Here is a 14,489-nt window from a genome sequence, read left to right as displayed (position 1 = left end):
AGCTGAGACTGTAGAGGAGCTAATATTGATAATAACATAGTCATGGTACTGAATGTATGAGATAATGTGAATAACCTCAAGAGAGGATATCAGGGAATCTAGATATCAAGGTATTAGGAGAATCATCTAGGTAAATATTAAAATCAGCAGGAATTATGACAGGAAGTGGTGTTGGGATGAGTAGATGTAACCTGGGAGCTAAAATCTCAAAGGAATGAATTTGTTTATATGTCTGAACAGTTTGTATTCACTCTCACTCTAGAATGGTAGTTTAATTAATTCTGAGTTGATAAGTTATTTTTTGTTTATTGCCTTAGCATCTTTAAGATATTTGTCTTCTGGCCTTTTTTGTTGGCTGGGAACTTATCAGTTAAATTTTAAAATTTCTTTGTAGATGATTCCTCTTTCCTTTATGATTAATTTTTAGATGTCTTTGGTCCAGAGCTTGTGGTATACCTAAGGATGGGTTTGTTTTTACTCATCTTTTTTGGAACTCTGTATGCATCTTTAGTTTAAGAATTTCCTTGTAACTTAAATTCTGGAAACTCTTATTCATTATCTCTTCAAATATTAGTACTCCCTCACTCCATTTTTTCCCCTCTGTTTCAGAATGCCTATTAATCTATTGGATATTCTCATTTTATACTTCAGGCTTCTTAACTCCTTAATTTCCTTCTCTTTATCATTCTAGGATACTTTTTAGGTTTTTTTTTCCCCCCCATTGGTATGCCATTTATTTCTCTCTCTTGCATTCAGTTTTAAACCATTTTCTTTTAATTTGAAAAGTTTTATTTCGTTCTTTGAAAAATCTGCATACCTCTCCCTGGTGCCTGCTCCCAGATTATTCTGTTTTTAAATTTTATGATCTCTCTTCCTTTTAATCTTTGTACTACAAATTGTTCTATTATAGAGATAGTCAAATTATGACCTGTGGGCCAATTCTGGCCCATGGCCTATATTTGTACACAGCCCATGAGCTAAGAATAATTTTTAAATTTTTAAAGAGTTGTTGTAAAAATAAAACAATATTTGTCAGAGATCATATGTAGATTATAAAACCTAAAATATTTAGTTTATCTTTTTTTAACAAAATGTCCATTTTTTGTTCTATTATCACTTCTTGGTTTGATAATCCTCCTATTTTTACATCTGCTCATTTCATCTTATAAGTGTGTGTGCGCACATATGTGTATGCATATGTGATTTATAATTTTTTATTGTGAATTCATCCTCAGTATAGGTTTTGAAAGGTTAAGGATCCCCACAAGAGAGGAAATGTATTTTAATTCTCATGAGAGGAAATGTAATTCTCACAAGAGAATGTTTGATATTTTTCAAGTCTTTGAGTATGGGGCATATTGGAGTCTCAGTAACAGGAAGCATACTGGGAAGGAGTGAACTGAGACTGGGCTCAGGGTTGGGATTAGTGGGAGATAACTGAGCCATAGAGAGTGGCTCATAGTGGGCTATGGGAATGACCAGGGCTCTTTCTGAATATAGGGTTCTCATCTAAATCCCCAAAGTTGATCTGTAAGATACACAATGAGGGCACCGGCATCTGGATTGGCCAGGGTGACTGTTGACTAAATACTTAGTAGCAAAGTAGGGATCCACCACCACTAGGGATATCTGACATTATGCAATAGTGCCCTGCCAACTGCTATGCACTCTGGGACTGGCACCAAGTGGGTGCTCAGTAACAATCTGGTGAGTGAGTGGTTGGGGGAAGAAATGAAAATCAAGTCCACGTTTTGGGGACTGGTAAATACCAGGCAGGTATCTGTTGCCAACCTTTGCCCTAGACTACTAACAAGATAGGAAGAACCTGGAGAGACACCTCTGGTAGTTGTTGTGTAGATTTCCTTGGATTTTACATAATAAGTTATGTCATCTGCAAAGCAGTGACTTGGTCTGCAAAAAATGGGAAAAGTTCAGGAATGGTACAGTGCTGCTTAGAAGGAAGCCCTGAATGAACACAGTGTGAGTTTTTTAAAGTTTCCTATATCACCAGTCGTGTTTGTATTGCAAATATATAATATTATTAAGAAATGATTTGTCCTATTTATAAATTACATAGGTAACACAAAGGAGTAGTGGTTTGGCACTGTTAACCGACCTGCTGGGTCCAGCCTAGAGGGTGAGCCCCGCGTGCGTGCGGGAGGCTCTCAAGCCTAGTATGGGGCACGAGGCAGTGACCTGGCCACTTGCTGTCGGGATTTAGGTAGACGTTGTCTTCCTTAAGTAACAGATTTCAGAGGCAAGCGCCCCTGACCAGAAATATCTGCCATGAATAAAGGTGCCTGAAATCCTAAAAAAAAAAAAAAAAAAAATTCTTTATTTCTGATCGTTATGCTTTTTATTTCTTTTTCTTGCCTATTGCCATGGCTTGAACTTCCAGAATATTGTTGAATAGGACTGATAAAAGTAGGCATCATTACCTTGTTTCTGATATAGGGAGAAACAATTCAGTTTTTAACCATTAGGTGTGATGTTAGCTATAGGTTTTTTGCAAAAGCTCTTTATTTATGGAAATAGATAACTGAATTTAGAGACTTGTTCAGATTCAAGTGTAAATTTTTTAGTGTGGGGCAAGACTACACAGGTGTAATTATATCAAAGGACATTTAATGTCTGTGTCCTTTTGTGGTATTAGGAGCTATTGATGATTGCTGCTATATCAGTTATCATTTTATAGGTTACAAATGATTTTATTCTAATTCTGTTTAATTCTTCTTTATTGATTAGTTGGGATACTTCTATGGAGAAAATTGTCCTTTATAAAACTATTTGGTTACCATGGTGTATAGTTCTTACTGGAAGGACAGAGAAATGCTAGATTGTTTATTTTTACTTACCAGTTTTTGGAATATGAATTGGTTCTATAGCATCTTTCAAAGGTGACAAATGCTTTTTAGAATGTAAGTTATGAATTCAGTATGTGTTTCAATCCATGCAGTTTTCACTCTTACTGATGCTAAATAAGTAAGTTCTTTTAAACTTAATATTTTAATATTAAATATTTATTAATATTAAATATTTTTAATATTAAATGTTAAATGACATACTTCATTTTATTGTGCTTTACTTTATTGTGGTTCACAGATATTACTATTTTTTTAAAACAAATTGAAGGATTATAGCAACCCTGTGTTGAGCAAGTCTGTTGGCACCATTTTTCCAACAGTGTTTGCTTACTTTGTGTCTGTGTCACATGTTGGTAATTCTCACAACATTTCAAACTTTTTCATTATTATTATATTTGTTATGGTGATCTCTGGTCAGTTATTATGACTTACTGAAAGCTCAGATGATGGTTAGCATTTTTTAGCAATAAAGTGTTTTTTGTTTTTTTTTTAACATCTTATTTATTCATGAGAGACACAGAGAGAGGCAGAGACACAGGCAGAGGGAGGAGAAGCAGGCTCCATGCAAGGAGCCCAATGCGGGACTCGATCCTGGGAATCTGGGATTACACCCTAAGCCAAAGCTGACACTCAACCGCTGAGCCACACAGGTGTCCCTAAAGTGTTTTTTAAATTAAAGTATGTACATTGTTCTTTTTAGACATAATGTTATTGCATACTTAATAAACTAGAGGATAGTGTAAACATAACTTTCGTAAACATAACTTTCATATGCACTAGGAAACCAAAACATTTATTTGACTCACTTTATTGCAGTGGTCTAGAACTGAACCTGCAATATCTCTGAGGTATGCCCATATCACTTTTCTTCTATGTTTGTTGTTAGGTCTTCATTCTATGTATAATTTATGTTTTCTGTTAAGATTTGAGAATATGAATACACACTTGCCTGAATAAGGACAGAAGGAAGATACAATGAAAGGCTTATTTCTTCATATTCATGTATAAAGAATGGAACTGTTTGCCTTTGAATCACACTTCAGCTATCTGGCAGCATATTCTAAGAAACCTTGGAATTTTGTGGGTAAAACCACATAAGTCAAACTTTTCTTTGATTGGAACCTGTAGGAGAACAAGCTTTTGATGTCAACGCTCTTATGTTAGAGGTGATATATGTCCGAATAGAAGTCATAATTTTAAAAGTTTCTTGGTGAAAAATCAATCATTGGAAAACCCTGTATATTCTTGTGTAACAACGGAGGAAAGTCTCTCTGACCACATATTGTGTACTTTTGATGTAATGTTAACTTCATGTGGTTTAGCTGTTTGACTTGAGGCATGTGTACATAACCTTTTGAACACCCATTTAGCTTATAATATGCCAATTTCCTAACAATTATTATTGTTCCAAAGTATAACATTTCACTCTTCAACATCAAGTATGTACACAAAAGGGAATTGAAATTTACGGGGTTTCATGAACTTAGCACAGTGTCTTAACATATTAAGTGTCAAAAATGGTTTCTTTTCTATTAGCTTTATTGCTATTTTCTCCCTGATTATAAAAATAATATTGCAAAACTTTTACAAAATAAGGAACACCACAGTCCTGCTCAGAAAGTTATGTATTAAATTGCATTTCTAGATCTTCCTCTAAGTGTAGGTGCATATAAAATGATATTCAGATCTGGAAGGATATTTACATTTACACTTTACCAAAAAATTCAGGGAAATTACTTCTAGCAAAATATCAAGTGATTTTTTTAAAAAAACTTTCACACTTTTTGAATGGTTTGTGTTTCTTGGCAATAAGTATATATTGTATGTGTATTCATAATATGCACATACCTGTGTATGCATTTGTGCGTGTATATATTGGGAGGGATAAAGGGAAGGAGAGAATGAGAATGAGAGGTATTACATATGAAGGGAACATTACTGATATGAAAGGAATAGCAATGGTTTAACAATTATAGATAACATTTTTTAGGGTGATTGTTGTTGGTGCCAATGCTTGTCATAGTATATGCCAGTTAAACAGAATTGTGTATTATATCAGTTTGTATTGCTTTATGATTCACAAATTTAAAAATTTGTAGACATTTTTTAAAAGAAGTTCTTTCATATGATAATCTTAGCTCATATTTCTGATTGCTAAGAACCTTTACAAGTGGGGTGTGTATGTGTGTGTGTGTGTATGTATGTGTGTGTACACGCTCGTGTGTGCAAATTAATAACATGAGAAAACGTTGCTTTGTCCCTGGACCTGTGGGGGGAATCTGAGTGGATGGTAGAGATGCTCCTTCTTTTGCTGTGAATTTTTTGACTATAGAATTGAGTCATACTTCTCCTTTATTCTCAGTAGGTGCTCAGATCCTTTGATACCCTTTGCCTATTATGTGAATAAATGTAGAACTTGATTTTCTAATAAACTAATGGAATACCTTTGGCACGAATTATTTTTTTAAGGTGAGCTTTTAATTTTTTTTTGTCAACAGGAACATTTTTTACTTGAAACATACTTCAGAATATGTGGTTCTAAAAGATATGTATATAACTTTCCATCTAAGAAAAACAGAATATACATTTTCTTCAAGTATACACAGAAGAATCCCCTAGTTAAGTCACGTAAAAAGAGGCATAACAAATATTACAAATTTAAGAAGACTGAAATCATACCAACTATATTTTCCAACCACAATGGTACAAAACTAAAGATCAACAATAACACAAAGATGAAAAATCCATGATGTAAATATTAAATATTTAATATATAAATATTAAAAAAACATGCTACTGCACAAGCAGTGGGCCAAGTAGGAAATCAAATGGAAATCAAAATATCTCTCAAAACAAAAGAAAAATAAAACACAATATTTCAAAACCTATGGGATGCAGCAAAAGCAGATGTTAGAGTGAAATTTACGCTATAAATGCTTGTATTAAGAAAAAGTTCAAATAAACAACATTACACCACAAGGAACTAGAAAAAAAAGCTTAGCTGAAATTTAGTAAAGGATAGAAATAACAAAGAAAAGTCAGAAATTTTAAATAAAATTGAGACCAGAATAAACAATAACAATACAAACAATACAATAATTTTGAAAATAATGACCCATTTTTCCAAAAAAGTAAACAAAATTGGCAGTGCTTAACTATGTTAACTAAGAAGAAAAAGACTCAAAAACCAAAATGAGAAAAAGAAAACAATACAACAGATAATCAGAGAATTACATAGTGTGATAATAGATTACTATAAACAAGTATATACTGACAAATAATTAACTTAGAAAATCTTCAGATAATTCCTAACAATGCACAGATTATTAAGAATCAGTCATGAGTCTTGAATGCAAGAAGTAGGAAATCTTAGGCCAGTAATGAGAATGAAAGTTGAATTAGGAATCAAAAATCTTCCAGCACAGACAAACCCAAGACCACATGGTTTCATTAGTGAATCCTACCAAACATTAAACTAAATTAATAAAAATCTTTATCAAAACCTTATAAATAATGGAATAGAGGGAACACATTCTGAATCAGTCGATGAGACCAATGCTACTCTGTTGCCAAAGGAGGATATAAACAGTACAAGAACAGGAGTACCTGGGTAGCTTATTCAGTTGAGTGTCCGACTCTTGATTTTGGCTCACATCATGACCTCAGAGTTGTGCCAGGTGCCCCACTCAGCCAGGAATCTGCTTAAGATTCTCTCTCTTTGTCTCCCTCTGCCATTCCCCCTGTTTGCACTAGCTCTCTCTCTCTAAATAAAATCTATAAAAAAAATTACAAGAACAAAAAAAGTCTAGTTTGTCCACTATATATTGCTACTCTGGCCTTCTTTTAACATCCATTTGCATAATAAATATTTTGCTACCTCCACACTTTCACTCTGCAGGTGTCTTTAGGTCCAAAATAAGTCTCTTATAGACAGAATATAGATGGGTCTTGTTTTTTCACTTATTCTGACACCCTGTGGCTTTTGACTGGAGCCTTTAGTCATTTACATGTGAAATAATTGATAGATATGTATTTATTGCCATTTTATTACTTTGTCATTATTTCTGGAGATTTTCTCTGATCCTTTCTTGTCTTTGTCACTTTTGGTTTCTCTTTGGCACTCAAAAAAGTCTCCTTTAATATTTCTTGCAGGGCTAGTGTATTGGTCTTAAACTCTGTTGGGTTTTGTTTGTCTGGGACTGTTTCTCCTTTTATTTTGAATGAATGCCTTGCTGTGTGCACTGTGCTGTATTATTTTGGCAGCTCTGTCCTTCAGGCCACTCATCTGCAGAGGTTCTTTTAACTTGTGGGCAATGTTTGGTTACTGACCTAAATGTAGAAAGTTTTAACTAGGTGGGCTCTGGTCTACTTGTGAAATGACCCTGACACCAACTCCACCAGAAGTTGGCCCTATAGAACTCTCTGGCCAGGAGGTATGGTCTGGGCAGGGGTTTCTGCTGGTCTTCTGGGTGAGGGACCCATCCCACTGGAACTGAAGCAAGCTTGACTGATAAGGGCAGTGCCAAGAGCACAGGGGTTTGGAACTTGGTGTAAGCAAGTTAGGCAGCCAGTGCCCATGTTGAGCTGCTTCCCTCAAGATTTTATTTTATTTTTGGGGCACCTGGGTGGCTCAGTGGTTGCGTGTCTTCGTTTGGCTCAGGGCATGATCCTGGGATCCTGGGGTCAAGTCCTGCATTGGGCTCCTTGTGGGGAGCCTGCTTCTCCCTCTGCGCTGTGCCTATGTCTCTGCCTCTCTCTGTGTGTCTCTCATGAATGAATGAATAAAATCTTAAAAAAAAAAAAAGCCTGATTCTTTAAGAGACAGGAAGCAGGTCTTATGTATTATCTACTGTTCTCATTTGTGTAAGAGGAAATTTACATTTTAATTAATATAACTGATTTTATGTAGAATAAGCATTTCTAGTAGCACTTAGTATTTTTTTTTTTTTTTAAGATTTACTGATTTATTTGAGAGAGAGAGAGAGAGAGAGATAGTGTGTGAGCACATGTGTGTGGTTGGGGAGGGCAGAGGGAGAGAACATTCAAGCAGACTTCCCACAGGGAGCTCTATCTCATGTCCCATGAGATCATGACCTGAGTTGAAACCCAGAGTGGAATGCTTAAGTGACTGACCCACTCAGGTGCCCCATTACTTAGTATTTTTTTTGAAAGATTTACTCCTCCAATGGTTATCAAAGTAGCTTTTTAATATTTTTTATATCTAAGAAAAAAGTAAGTCTCTTTCTTCAGAAATCTTTTATTTGAACTTATCAACCTATAAATTGAATTTCCTTTGTCTCTACTTTTGCAGGAAGTTTCTATTTTTATTTATTTATTTAAATATATATTTTTAAAAGATTTTATTTATTTGAGAGAGGCTCCACAAAAGAACACAAGCAGGGGAAGGGGCAGAAGACTAGGGAAAAGCAGGCTCTCAAGCTGAGCAGGGAGCCCAATGCTAGGTCCATTCCAAGACCTTGGGATCATGACTTGAAACGAAGGCAGATGCTTAACCGACTGAGTCACCCAGGTGACCCCAGTTTCTACTTTTAACAGATAGAAACTGTAATGGAATTTTAGGCAGTGCTTTCCATTGCCATTATACATACGCTTTCTTAGTGTGTCTGAATGGTCCCAAGTTCACTCCATGGATTTAAAATGCATTCTTTTTTTAGAATTACAGAGTAGTTCTGTAGGCTATGTAAGTTACTATTATAAGGTGAGAAAGCTGCTATTTTATTAAGTCCACTTTATAGCCGTTGATATGTGGCAGACGTTTTAGTGAAAAGTGGTTAGATGGAGATCTAGATTGCCCTGGGCTGTTTAGATTTCTCCCATGCTTCCAGGTGTGTGGGATGGTGAGGCAAAATTGTAGACTAGGACAATTGTATGTAAACAAATAAATTATAAAACAGAATTTCTGTAGTTATCCAACAGTGAAAATGAGACAAAGCCCTAGGAGATTCCTAGGCAGAGAATCTGAATTTCTGTATTATGTAAATCATTCCTATGAAAAAGGGGTTTTCTTTTATTTTTCTGTTTCCTTTTGATATTAGACAGTTATTTATTTCTTTACATTCTACTGAGTTTTCTAACTAAAATTCTAGATTGCTCATAGAAGTCATTTCATCCATCACTGAATTATTCTCCAAAACTATTTCTTAAGTGACATATGAAGATGTTTTAATGTTAATATGATAAGAAGGATGTTTAGAACTGCTTTTCCTCAATAGTTCTTGGTCTTCTTTTATTTCTAGGATGTGGGGAGCATCTTGTACGTACCATATTGGCTAGAGAATGTTCACATGCTTTACAAGCTGAAGATGCTCACCAGGCACTGTTGGAGACTATGCAAAACAAGTTTATCAGTAAGTATGACTTTAAAAATAATGTTCTTCTAATTATAGATTGATCACTGAGCTGTAAATCAGTCAGATACTATATTTGTGCAACAAGGCCTAGCTCCAGGGTCTAGCATAGACTTCGACCTTCAGTTAATATTGGTTATGAAAAGAATTACAGGAGATACCCACAGATGCTTGAAATTTGCCATATAACTAATCTAATGCCCAAGCTGAGACATTATCTAGGATTAGAATGATATAGCATAAAATTCTACTAAAGCACAATTCAAGGGATAACATCCTTTAAAAGTTTTTTTTCTAATACATTTTGATTCATCTTTTAGTCCGTGATATATTAATGAATCCAGTGCTGCTATGTATAGTCGTATATAAGGTTGAGTTGAAATCCTGCCTGGGCTCCATTTGCCAAACTGTGTAACCAGATGTGAGGCTTCATCAGTTTGGAGGAAGGAGTGCCTTTTTCTAATCTGTAGAAAGATTTTGTATAGCCTAGCAATGGCCCTATCCACAACTGTTACATAGGGTTAAAACTCTCTGACTTAGTCTGATTTTCCCGTCATGTAACATTGAGCTTACCACTATGTGAAGGCTAGTGAAGTTATATAAGACATATAAAGTATAGTTAAAAATGAGTTAGAGTAATAGCCATGAATAAATTAGAGAAGGGTATTACAGGGTTAATCTGGGAAGTGGTATCTCTAGTTGGAGAATTAAGACAGGGTATATGAAGATGCTAATTATGTGATAAGGATAACACAGACAAAAGTGTAGCAAGAAATCGTTCCCCAAAGAACTCATGAATAGGGGCTCTTAGAACTGGTCCCAGAAGACTTTGGAATAAGTGGGAAAAGAGGGAGAAGAGAGGAGCATGAACACAGACCTGACAGTAGGATGTAGTATCATGTTGGCCAGACATCTACATGACTTTTACCTGGCAGGAAGTATTCCAGATGTGCAGTGGGTCTGGTGAGGCCAGGTCACAGAAAGCCTTAAAAATCTCAGCATAGGAGTTCATATTTGATCTGACAGAAAGGAGAGAACCCTTATGTGTTTCTAAGTTGACAAACAAATTGGTATTTGGGGGGAGGGTTTATAAAGTAGATCTGAGGTTGTCCAAGACCATCTCTATAGGAAAGAGACATGAGGGGCTGGGAATGGTCCATGGGATAGAGACGAAATGAAGAAGTGGAAATATTCATAGAACCAGATTTTGAGACTAGGTGGATGTAGCTCTCTGGGTCCAGTCAGGAGACAGAAACTATACATTAGGTTAATTAGGGGAAGTTTAACACAAAAAGATTGTTAACCGTGTTGAAAGAGCAACTGTAAGAAACTGTAGGTAGTACTCTAGAGGTGAGAGAGTGTCCCAGTAAGGACATACTTGGAAGGGGTACAGATCTTGATGAAGGAGGTTTGGTTTGGCCACCAGGTAGCAGAAAAGTTCATTGGTTTCACCAGACTGGGATGGGTCTGGAGTCGCTGTGCAAACAATAGGCTATTCTTGAGTTTTGAGTACAGATAGGGAACAGATGATTAGTATCTACTGGCCAAGTGTATAGTGGGAGATTGGCACTAGTGGGAGCAGAAGACATAGAGGACTTCAGAGCCCACAGGCCACAGAGAGTTTATAGAAGGACTTACTTACTTGGTGTTTGACCCTCTGGGCCATAGGGGCTACATGCAGACTGTGTGGGGCCTTGCCAAGGGGGTCCTGTGCAGCTGAAGGGGGCCTACTGCTAGGCCCAAACCTAGGCTTCAAAGTCACAGAAGGACTGTGTTGGCCTGTGTTTGGGGCATACTTCACCAGATGTCCATACCCATACTGCCTTCCCAGCCCATGCTGGAAATTGCAGGAAAGGTGCCTTTAACTCAGTTTAATGCCTGACTCCTTGCCTTCATTCTGCTAGTTCCTTCCATGTAAGCCTAGTCTCTCTTTATACATGGCATTGTATATTTGTTTGCCACTTTTCCCTCTCTACTGGGTGGCATGGGGTTTCAAGGGAGCTTCTTTGTCGTTGTGGGAGGGACCATCTCACTCATGGTCATCCTCTTCCTGCTGTTGACTTCTGCTCAGATGAGACTTGCCTTCCATCTCCTTTATGGGTTATTGGCTTCTATTATTGCTGAATTCACTATGGTGACTGTGGTCTTGTTGTAACATCTGGTTTCCTTAGTACGCATAGCATCCACTGACAGTAGATGCTAGTGGTAGTAGAATCAGATGGTCTGAAACTTCTGGAATAATCAGTGAGAACATCAAGTATTCATGGCCCATGTATATCAGGCTAGTTTTTCTACTTTACTCCTGCAGCATCTTATTGGTCTGAGTGTGGCATGGAAATGGGGAACTTCCCTACCTGGCTTTCTGTGTCTTGAGGCCTCATCTATTCTTGGATTCTGAAGATTTAGCTAGGGCTTTTTTTTGTTTGTTTGTTTGTTTGTTCTCCTCTTTTTCCTCCACCTTCAGCAGCTTGGAAAGAGGGACAGAAATCTATACTAATGATCAATTCTTTTCTTCTGGTTTTCCCACCGATGTCCACATGTCTAGTCACAGCCTAGCCCCAGTTCTACCTAGGATACTGGTGGGAAGCTCTAAACTACTTATTCTGCCAAAATTTAGGATTTACCTACTTAAAACACATTTCATCCAAAAGCTGCCTCTACTTCAAATTTATGAAAGTCCACTTAGAAGCTCTCAAAGTATAAAACTTATATCAACTTGGTATGCACACATATAACTTAGGGGATCAATGGAAAGTTCTGGGGGTGTGGATAAAACTATTTCATTGTTAAAGCCTTTAATAAGTATCATACCCTATTATAAAAGATTTTTAGGGCAAAGAGAGAAAGAAAAACAGTTGGTGGGCAAGAAAGAATTGGATATATCTGAAGGAAGAACAGAGTGAATAACTGTAGGAAAAGAATTCAGTAAGAAGAGATTTTGTATAGGTGCTTTCTTACAGGTAGTTAAACTGAGGTTATGAAGACATAAGTAATGGTATTAGCTATATTCATGCTAGCAAGAATTGCCTGATAGCAAAATGTGAGCTGAGGAATGAGTTAGGAACAGGTCTTTGAAGTTTGCCTCTTATGATTTTTTGGAAAAAGATTAATTACATTCGTGTTACTATATCCTCAAATATATCAGAATCAAACTTAAGTATTATTTTGTTTGTTTGTTTGTTTTAGCAATTACTGATGTTGAATGTTTTTTATTTTTAAGGAAACCAAATTCTTGGCCTTAATACCATATATAATTTATATAATTTGGTATTAGTTGTCCAACTATATTAGATGCATTTTCAGAACAATAGTGAGAAAGAATACTAAGAAGTGAAAACTAGATGTTCAGGAGAAGTTAACTTCCTGGAAACCTGTGGTAGGTGTAGAATTATGGTGCATGGCAACTTTCTGAAGCACTTTACTGAATCTAAAACCACAGGTTCACCAGCTAGTTCTACCTTTCCAGATTTGGAATTCCTAAAGTCCACTCTGCTCTGTACTGTTGTCTGTGCTCTCCTTCTCATTAGCTCTTTGAAGGTATTCAGAGTTAGACTGCCACTGTATTTTTTTGCCACTGGATCCCATAACCTAATGCATTTGAGCTGTATTTTTAAAATTCCAGGTTCACAGAAAGAAGTAAGAAACTTAAGAGCTCATCTGATTGACTCTGTTTATTTAATAGTTGAAGAAACTTAGTTTCCAAGTTTAATGACTTGCCCAATGTCACCTGGTCAGTGTGTATTCTTTCTACAGGATCACATTGCCTTTTTTTTCTTTTTTAAGTAAAATGAATAAAAAAACACAAGGGGAGAATATCCTGGGGGTTAGCAGAGTTGGGTTGCACTCTGGACTCTGTGTCTGACTCACTGGATGTAGCAAGCTGCTTACGTTGTTTTCCTTTTCCTTTTCCTTTTCCTTTTCCTTTTCCTTTTCCTTTTCCTTTTCCTTTTCCTTTCCTTTTTCCTATCCTTTCCTTTCCTTTTCCTTTTCCTTTTCCTTTTCCTTTTCCTTTTCCTTTTCCTTTTCCTTTTCCTTTTCCTTTTCCTTTCCTTTCCTTTCCTTTCCTTTCCTTTCCTTTCCTTTCCTTTCCTTTCCTTTCCTTTCCTCCTTTCCTTTCCTTTCCTTTCCTTTCCTTTCCTTTCCTTTCCTTTCCTTTCCTTTTTCCTTTCCTTTGCTCCTTTCCTTTCCTTTCCTTTGCTCCTTTCCTTTCCTTTCCTTTCCTTTCCTTTCCTTTCCTTTTTCCTATCCTTTCCTTTCCTTTCCTTTCCTTTCCTTTCCTTTCCTTTCCTTTGCTCCTTTCCTTTCCTTTCCTTTCCTTTCCTTTCCTTTCCTTTCCTTTCCTTTCCTTTCCTTTCCATTCCATTCCATTCCATTCCATTCCATTCCATTCCATTCCATTCCATTCCATTCCATTCCTTCACCATGCTAAGTTCTTTGACTTTCTACTGCACCCAACATGAAAATGTGAAATTCTTTTTATTAATCAGGTGATTTGGAAAATGAAAATTTTCGGGAACCACTTGGGAATTTTCGGGAACCACAGGTGATATTTATAAAGTAGTTTGAAGAAATAAGTTGAATTTACCAGAGTCCTGAGCAAGGAGCAAGAAGGTTGAATTCTTTCCTCTTTTTAACAGTGAAGAAATTAGTTGTTTGTTTTAGGACAAATCTCTTTGTTCTCAGTTTCCTCATGTGTAAAATGAGGGGCCAGAAAGTCCCCTCTAGTTCCAAAATTCTCTTTGATCCTTGGTTTGTTCACAGGCCAATCTAAACTATTTGTGTAAAAGTATAGTTGTAAATCAAATTGCTCCTCAATTGAAACTATAAATTAAATTTTTAATGGTGGATCTCAAGTTCCTATTTGAAGTAATTTGGTTAAAATCATTCTGTTAGTGACTGAGACAAGCTAGCAATGACTTTCTTGGTTTTATGGAAAGACACTACTATATTTTTCCTTTCTTGCTTCCTTTGTTTTTTTCTTTTAAGAAAGCATCAAAAAAAAAAAAAAAAAAGAAAGCATCTGCATAGATAATATATCTAGAGATTCTCACTGCAGTGTATACATAGAAAAATTTTACATAGTAACCAAGACAGATACCCCCCTCCATTTACTCTAAGTCTTGTTGCTTTGCCAGAAAGAACTGCTGCCTACAATTTAGTGTAGGTCTTTATAATCTATTCTGTTTGTCTGTGTATCCCCCACCCCCACTCTCCTTCTATCATCATTTTAAAAATTATAAAGAAGAGATTTCTTTTT

At 36.2% G+C, this 14,489-nt stretch overlaps 1 protein-coding gene across 4 annotated transcripts in view; it reads left to right on the top strand.

Annotated features, from left to right (window-relative positions):
• The window catches only part of TASP1 (taspase 1), a 273,821-nt gene that overhangs the window by 149,909 nt on the left and 109,423 nt on the right, over positions 1-14,489 (top strand). For all 4 annotated transcript variants that reach the window (XR_005984419.1, XM_041732946.1, XM_041732944.1 and 1 more), the window contains one exon: positions 9,122-9,232. Coding sequence is in view for 3 of the 4 variants with exons in the window: in XM_041732946.1 (XP_041588880.1) it covers positions 9,122-9,232 (111 nt within the window). In the remaining variant the exon portion in view is untranslated. The remainder of the gene's footprint in view (positions 1-9,121; positions 9,233-14,489) is intronic.

This window comes from Vulpes lagopus, chromosome 18 (genome assembly GCF_018345385.1).
Source record: "Vulpes lagopus strain Blue_001 chromosome 18, ASM1834538v1, whole genome shotgun sequence".
NCBI lineage: Eukaryota > Metazoa > Chordata > Mammalia > Carnivora > Canidae > Vulpes > Vulpes lagopus.
The sequence above is the reverse complement of the archived record's forward strand: the minus strand, read 5'-3'. Positions and strand labels throughout refer to the sequence as shown.